The sequence below is a fragment of the Enhydra lutris genome, unplaced genomic scaffold, assembly GCF_002288905.1.
Source record: "Enhydra lutris kenyoni isolate GAN:26980312 unplaced genomic scaffold, ASM228890v2 scaffoldscaffold15, whole genome shotgun sequence".
NCBI lineage: Eukaryota > Metazoa > Chordata > Mammalia > Carnivora > Mustelidae > Enhydra > Enhydra lutris.
In genome coordinates this window covers 2,617,276-2,625,879 of record NW_019154099.1, presented here as the reverse complement: position 1 = coordinate 2,625,879, position 8,604 = coordinate 2,617,276, and the positions used below count along the sequence as shown (strand labels likewise).

Sequence of the window (8,604 nt, the reverse complement as noted above, 5' to 3'; positions counted from 1 at the left end):
CTGGAGAGGATGCGGAGAAAGGGGAACCCTCCTACACTGTTGGTGGGAATGCAAGCTGGTACAGCCACTCTGGAAAACAGCATGGAGGTTCCTCAAAAAGTTGAAAATAGAGCTACCCTATGACCCAGCAATCGCACTACTGGGTATTTACCCTAAAGATACAAATATAGTGATCCAAAGGGGCATGTGCACTTGAATGTTTATAGCAGCAATGTCCACAATAGCCAAACTATGGAAAGAGCCTAGATGTCCATCAACAGATGAGTGGATAAAGAAGATGTGGTATATATATACAATGGAATACTATGCAGTCATCAAAAAAAAAATCTTCCATTTGCAACGATGGGGATGGAACTACAGGGTATTATGCTGAGTGAAATAAGTCAATCAGAGAAAGATAATTACCATATTCTCTCTCTGATAGGAGCAATTTGAGAGGCAGGGTGGGGGATTGTGGGGGGAAGGGAGGGGAAAAATGAAACAAGATGGCACCAGGAAGGGAAACAAACTGGAAGAGACGCTTAATCTCAGGAAACAAACTGAGGGGGGTGAGAGGGATAGGGTGGTTAGGTGATGGACATTGGGGAGGGTAAGTGCTATGGTGAGTGCTATGAATTGTGTAAGCCTGATGATTCACAGACCTGTACCCCTGATACCCCTGAAGCAAATAATACATTATAAGTTTAAAAAAAAAAAAAGGATAAAGAAAAAAAGCAGCCCTTAAAATCTTTTTCTAAAAAGCCTTATTTTGTAGGGGACTTTCATCTCTGTTACTTTTCTTTCATATATAATTCACGTTTCCACTACATGTATGGGTTAGTTGGGAGGATCTACGTTACAGTGTAGTACTTGGGGGGAGTGGGGCACCAGGAGGAGACACTATTTGGAATTGCATTAGAACCAACTTTTAAAAGACCTAACTTGACATCCCTACTGATACAGACTCTCTTACTTAGTTTAATGTTGCTCAGTTCTAACGTTCCAGACAGTTAACTACAGGTATTCTAGAGAAAGCTTATATGTGTGTTTTGGTATTCTTCAACCTTGAAGTTTTCAAAAAATGACACTGTCACTGAGTAATACTCTTATTTATATAGCCTAATTAAAGTATCTTCTTCCTAAGTTTCCACCGTAAAGGCCTTCCTATTTCTAAATAAAACCAAAAGCTTTTATGTAACATTAAAAATTGGATGCATTTTTATGAAAGTTTGCCCTTATCTTGATATTCTCATCACGTGCTCTTTCCACTTATTATCTCTCAACAAATGGGTAATGTGTAGCATGAAAGTTATACAGTTTCTGCTTCTGAGTTCTCAAATATATACAAAGGGGTCTCAAGCTCTAAAGATGTACTGAGTGGCTTTATGTGATAAAAACTAGAATTCTGTCCTGAATTCGAAGAGGAAGCAAAGGTATAAAAGAACCAGTTCCTGCTCACAAGGCCCTAGATTCTTTTCATTTGGGGCACGAAGTGTGTATTACGCACTTGCAAGTGAAAGAGGCTAAAAACAGTACATTGTTTATAAAACAGTATACTAACCTGAAATTCCTTTTTTTATCATAGCAATACAGAAAAAAATCCATCAATTTGAAGAAAGGCAGCAGCAACTGAAGGAAGAGATTGAGGTACTTCAGGACTTAAACAAAACCATGTACTTTCTTCAAGAAGATAGAGACGTGAAGTCAAGTTCTACTTCAGTATCTTCTGTGTCTTCTAAGGATTACCATTCCCTAAACCAGGAATGAGGCTCAGTTGCAAGTAGGTGCAAACTGAAGGCCTGACCTGTGGAAGCCACACATCTTTAGAACTAGGCCTCTCTTGTCTCTCTTCAGTCCTCATCAACTCTTACCTGTCCTTGCTGATCAAGATTTCATTTGATCCTGCCTCTTATCATCTCACTTCTGCTCTCCAGTAAAATGTTTGAGATTCTGCTTGAGTAAAGTGGATCATACCTCCCATCTCCCTCCCTCTGCACTGAAAATCCTCTGGCAGCTTCGTGCTGGTGTATCCTCACCCCCCTCAACCCCCTCCTCCGTTCCCCCACTCTGGTGATCAACGTTGATTCTAGTAACACACAAGGTGCTCCTGGAATATAGGCTCCCCAGGGCTTTTGCTCATCTTGCTGTGAAGCCTTAACTGCTTTTACCTTTCTCTGCCTGTTTCTCCTGCAGATCTCATTATACCATTATACCATTCCATTGGAGTACTTTTCCTTCCCTTCACTTCCCAGTGTAACCCACTGTATCTTCTATCACTCCATTATTGTACTCTGAGGGCAAAAACTCACTATTCCTGTGTGTTATTCCCAATACATTCCCAGCACCTAGCATGCTCAATAAATGTTGAATAAATGCATAAACTGTTCTTATCCTTTCAGACTAGTTCCAGCTTATAATGACAGATATAATAAATTTGAATATTTTTACTCCATTTGTATCAAATTTACTGCTCATCACGAAGTCTGCTTTTTAAATTTATTTTCAGCCACTATCACTACATAGGCATATATCATCTTCAAAATAAACATTTAAATTTATAACAACGCTTTGAACATCAGTGGAAATATGCAAGAATGAAAAACCAGGGGTACCAGGGTGGCTCAATTAGTTAAGTAGCCGACTCCTGGTTTCAGCTTGGGTCATGTCATCAGAGTTGTGAGATGGAGCCCCACATCATGCAGAGTCTGCTTGTCCCTCTCCCCGCTCTCTCTCTAAAATAAACAAAATCTTAAAAAAAAATTTTTTTCTCAACCTAACAATATACAATTGGATTCTTATGTACAACCACCATGTGCGATCCCTGAAAACCTCACATTTCTGATTTATCACAGTACTCTAAGATTCACAATAATGCTATATTTCGGTGTCTAGAATATAACAGTACTTAAAAAATACCCACTGAAGGAATATGGTAGAGGTGAAAAAGAACACGCCCATTCCTGTTTTAATGGCAACCCTAGCTGAAATCATAATGACCTGAGGGACAAAATCTCAATCGAGTGGTTTCCAAATTCAGCTGCACAACAGAATTACCTGGGCATTTAAGAAGCTACAGGATGACCCAGAAGATGGTGGGCAGAAAAGATCCCAAACTCACCTCCTTCCCCTGCAGTGAGGCAACAACTACACATACTGCAACCCACTCTGACAACCGGCAGAAGAGGCCTTCCACAGCTAGACCTGGAGAGAAGGCCACATGAGGAGGGGTACAGACACAATCGGGAACTAAACCCTAGGTGGGACTCTCCACAAATGGTAGGGACATCGTGGGCACAAAGGAGTAAGGGTATCCTGGGCCCTGGGGAGGGATCCACATTGTGAAGGCAGGTTCCTAAAACATCTGGCTTTGAAATCATCAGGACTTCATTCTGGGAGTTTTAAAAACCAGTGCAGCTGACTCGGGGAGCTAAAGAGCTATAGGAAATGATGTCTCCGCCCTTAAATAGCCAGCATGTTAAATAATGGCCAAAGGCAGAGCACAGGTGCAGGAGTTTGAAAAGCACTTGGCATACATAGGTAAAGATTTACTGATTAACTTCAGGATGTATGCCAGAGGGGCAGGGATCTGCAGACCTTTGTTCTCTGGAATGAAAGTGTGGCCGGGGCTATTTTTCTTGCCCCCAACTCTGGCTCTCTAGGGAGCCATTTCTGACACTCTCCATCTATCTTGCTAGCTCCACGTTTTTGCCTGCCCCTGTTTTCCCCTGAAAAGCCAGCCCATCCAACCCACCTGCCCACAGGCACTTGCACTGCCACATCCAGTGGGGTGTTCACTTACAAACTAGTAAGGAGGTTCGATTATATATACAAAAATTATCAAGGGATACACAAAATAAAAAACATGCAAAATACGACATATAAAACATGGAAGAGGTAATAAAAATTTAATATGCTTTGTGTTTGAACTTAACTGAGCATCAACCAAATATAGACTGCTATACACACAGGATGTTACATATGAACCCCATGGCAATCACACACAAACCAAAAGCCATTATTAATACAAAAAAGTAAAGAAACTGGAATCCAAGCATGACACTAAAGAAACCACAAGGGAAAAGAGCAAGAGAAGAAGAAACAGAACTACAAAACCTAGAATACAATTAACAAAATGGCAGTGAGTACATACCTATCAATAACTATTTTAAATGTAAATGCACTAAATGCTTCAATCAAAAGATACTGAGTGAATGGATTAAAAAAAAAGGTCCATTTATTAGCTGCCTACAGAAGACTCACTTCAGGTCTAAAGACACAGAGGGTGATGGGACAGGAGAATATACACATTACAAATGAAAGTGGGGAAAAAAATGAGGGTAGGTATACTCATATCAAATAAAATAGACTTTCAGGAAATGACAGATGCTGGCGAGGATGCGGAGAAAGGGGAACCCTCCTACACTGTTGGTGGGAATGCAAGCTGGTGCAACCACTCTGGAAAACAGCATGGAGGTTCCTCAAAAAGTTGAAAACAGAGCTATCCTATGACCCAGCAATAGCACTACTGGGTATTTATCCTAAAGATACAAACGTAGTGATCTGAAGGGGCACGTGCACCCAAATGTTTATAGCAGCAATGTCCACAATAGCCAAACTATGGAAAGAGCCTAGATGTCCATCAACAGATGAATGGATAAAGAAGATGTGGTGTATATACACAATGGAATACTATGCAGCCATCAAAAGAAATGAAATCTTGTCATTTGTGATGACGTGGATGGAACTAGAGGGTATTATGCTTAGCGAAATAAGTCAATCAGAGAAAGACAACTATCATTTGATCTCCCTGATATGAGGAAGTAGAGATGCAACGTGGGGGGTTTGGGGGGTAGGAAAAGAATAAACGAAACAAGATGGGATTGGGAGGGAGACAAACCATAAGAGGCTCTTAATCTCACAAAATAAACTGAGGGTTGCCGGGGGGAGGGGGGTAGGGAGAGGGTGGTGGGGTTATGGACACTGGGGAGGGTATGTGCTATGGTGAGTGCTGTGAACTGTGTAAACCTGGCAATTCACAGACCTATACCCCTGGGGCTAATAATACATTATATGTTTATTAAAAAATTTAAAAAATAAAATGGACTTTAAAACAAAGACTAACAAGAGACCAAGAAAGGTCATTACATAAGGAAAAATTGATCACTCCTATCAGAAGATGTAACAAGTATTTATATACCTAACACAGGAGTACCTAAACATATAAAGCAAATATTAACAGACATAAAGGGAAAAGTTGATAGTATTGCAATAACAGTAGAGGGCTTTAACACCCTACTTATATCAATGGATCACTGAGACAGTAAATCAGTAAGGAAACCACGGCTTCAAATGATATATGAAACCAGATGGACTTAAGAGATATAGAACAGTCCATGGAAAACTACAGAATACACATTCAAGGTCACATAATAGGCCACAAAACAAGTCTTCATAAATTTAAGAAGACTGAAATTATATCAACTGTCTATCCAACCATATGAAACTAGAAATCAATTACAAGAGAAGTGGAAGAAACACAAACATGACTAAATAACATGTTACTAAACATCCAATGGGTCAACATAAAAATCAACTAGAAAAAAATACCTGAAGACAAATGAAAATGGAAACACAACAATTCAAAATCTTTGGGACACAAAAAAAGCACTTCTAAGAGGGACATTTATAGCAATACGGGCCTACCTCAAGAAACAAGAAAAATCTCAAACAATTTAACTCTACATCTAACAGAGCCAGAAAAAGAAGAACGAAGTCCAAACTTAGCAAAAGAAAGAAAATAATAAAGATCAGAGCAGAAATAAATGAAATAGAGAAAAAAAAAAAACAAAAGATCGATGAGACTAAGAGCTGGTTCTTTGAAAAGCAAACGAAACTAATAAAGCTTTAGCTGACTCATCAAGAAAAAAAGACTCAAAATCATAAATGAAAGGACAAGTTACAAATAACAAATTTTTAAAAATGAGATTTCTACAAAAAATGACATGCCAACAACAGACAAACTAGACAAAATGGATAAATTCCTAGAAACATAAAATCTTACCAGACTGAATGAGGAAGAAATAGAAAATCTGAACACGCCAATTAATAGTAATGAAATTGAATCAGCAATCAACAAATTACCAGCCAATAAAAGTTCAGAGCCAAGCTGATTCACAGGTGAAGTCTACCAAACATTTAAAAATGAGGTAATAACACTCTTTAAACTAGTCAAAAAACAAAAACAAAAACAAAAACAAAACAAACAAAAAAAGAGGAAGGAATGCTTCCAAACTCATTTTATAAGGCCAGCATTACCCTAATACCAAAATCAGACAAGAATGCCATGAGAAAAGTATAAGCCAGTATCTCTGATAAATGTAGATGCAAATAAAACATTAGCAAACCAAATTTAAAAATACATGAAAAGGATCATTCACTACAACCAGTGGAATTTATTCCAGGGACGCAAGGATGGTTCAATATATGCAAATTAATCAGCATGCTATATATTACCAAAATCAAAGATAAAATCATTCAAAAGATCTAAAAAAAGCATCTGACAAAATTCAACATCCACTCATGATAAAAATTCTTAACAAAGTGGGTACAGAGGTAACATACTTCAATATTATAGAGGTCATATAGGACAAACCCACAGCTAACATCCTACTCAGATGAAAAACTAAAAGCTTTTCCCCTAAGATCAGGAACAACACAAGGATGTTCACTCATGACCATTATTCAACATAGCACTAGAAATCCTTGCCATAGCAATCAGATTTTTTAAAAATTTAAAAAATGTCTAAGTTGGTGAGGAGGAAGTAAAACTGTCACCATTTGCAGATGACATGGCACTATACAGAGAAAACCCTAAAGCCCCACCAAAAAATATTAGAATAAATGAATTCCGTAAAGTTGTGGGAGGTAAAAAACAGTATACAGAAATCTGCTGCATTTCTATATACTTAGTAACAAAAGAGCAGGAAGGGAAATTTAAAAAATAATAACATTTACAACTGCATAATAAAGAATAAGATACTTAGGACTATATTTAACAAAAGAGGTTGAAGACCTATACTCTAAAAACTATTAAGACACTGATGAAGAAAACAAAGACAACACAAATAAATGGCAAGATATACCATGCTCATGCACTGGAAGAATAAATATTGTTAAAATATCCATACTATCCAAAGCAATCTACAGAATTTTTTTTAAGATTTTTTATTTATTTATTGTCAGAAAGAGAGCACAAGTAGGCAGAGTCACAGGCAGAGGCAGAGAGAGAAAGCAGGCTCCCTGATGGACAAGGAGCCTGATGCAGGACTCGATCCCAGGACCCTGGGATCATGACCTGAGCGGAAGGCAGTGGCTTAACCGACTGAGCCACCCAGGCATCCCAGCAATCTACAGATTTAATGTAATCCCAGTCAAAATACTAATAGTATTTTTCACAGAACTAGAACAAACAACTCTAAAATGTGTACGAAACCACAAAAGACCCCAAATAGCCAAAGCAATCTTGAGGAAGAACAACAAAGCTGGAGGTAGCACAAACCAATATTTCAAACTATACTACAGAGTCACCGTGTTCAAACAGTACTGGCACAAACACAATGGAATGGAACTGACAGCCCAGAAATAAACCCATGCCCTTATGTAGTCTGCCAATCTACAACAAAGGAGGTGAAAATATAACGGGGGAAAAGACAGGCTCTTCAAAAATGATGTTGGGAAAACCTTACAAAGAATAAAATGGGGCCACTTTCTCACAACATACATAAAAATAAACTTAAAATGGATAAAAGTCCTAAATGTGAAAACAGGAGCCATAAAACTAGAAAAGAACATAGTAATCTCTGGGACATTATTTTTCTAGCTGTGTCGCCTCAGGCAAGGGAAACAAAAGCAAAAATAAACTAATGGGACTACATCAAACTAAGAAGCTTTTGCCCTGCAAAGGAAATCATCAGCAACATGAAAAAGCAAGCGACTGAATGGAAGAAGATATTTGCAAATGATATCTCTGATAAGGGGTTAATATCCAAATAACACCAAAAAGACAAATAATCTGATGGAAAAATGGGCAGAGGACCTGCATAGACACTTTTCCAAAGCAGACATCCAGATGGCCAACAGACACATGAAGAGATGCTCAACATGACTCAGCATCTGGGAAATGCAAATGAGAATCACAATGCGGTATCACCTCTCACCTGCCAGCAGGGCTAGTGTCCAAAAGACAAGAGCGAGCCAAGTGCTGGCGAGGAGGTGGAGGAAAAGGAATCCTCAGGAACTGCTGGTGGGCATGTAAATGGGTGCAGCCACTGTGGAAAACAGGATGGAGGTCCCTCCAACAACTAAAAATAAAAGTACCATACAATCCAGTAATTCCACTACTGGCAATTTACCCAAGGAAAACTAAAACACTAATTTCAAAAGATGTATGCACCCTATGCTTATTGCGGCATTATTTACAATACCTGAGCTATGAAGGTAACCTAAGTACCCATCAACAGATAAATGGACAAATCAGATATAATACATACATGTATTATATCTGATCAAGCGCACGCACACACACACACACACACACACACACACACACACACACACACACACACA

General features: G+C 38.6%; 1 protein-coding gene across 2 annotated transcripts in view; it reads left to right on the top strand.

Moving 5' to 3' along the window:
* Window positions 1–2,431, top strand: part of LOC111147044 (PHD finger protein 11) — a 31,886-nt gene extending 29,455 nt beyond the window's left edge. For both annotated transcript variants that reach the window (XM_022502904.1, XM_022502905.1), the window contains exon 11: window positions 1,565–2,431. In XM_022502904.1, coding sequence (XP_022358612.1) covers window positions 1,565–1,746 — 182 coding nt within the window. In that variant the 3' untranslated portion in view covers window positions 1,747–2,431. The remainder of the gene's footprint in view (window positions 1–1,564) is intronic.
* The last annotated feature ends 6,173 nt before the right edge of the window (window positions 2,432–8,604 follow it).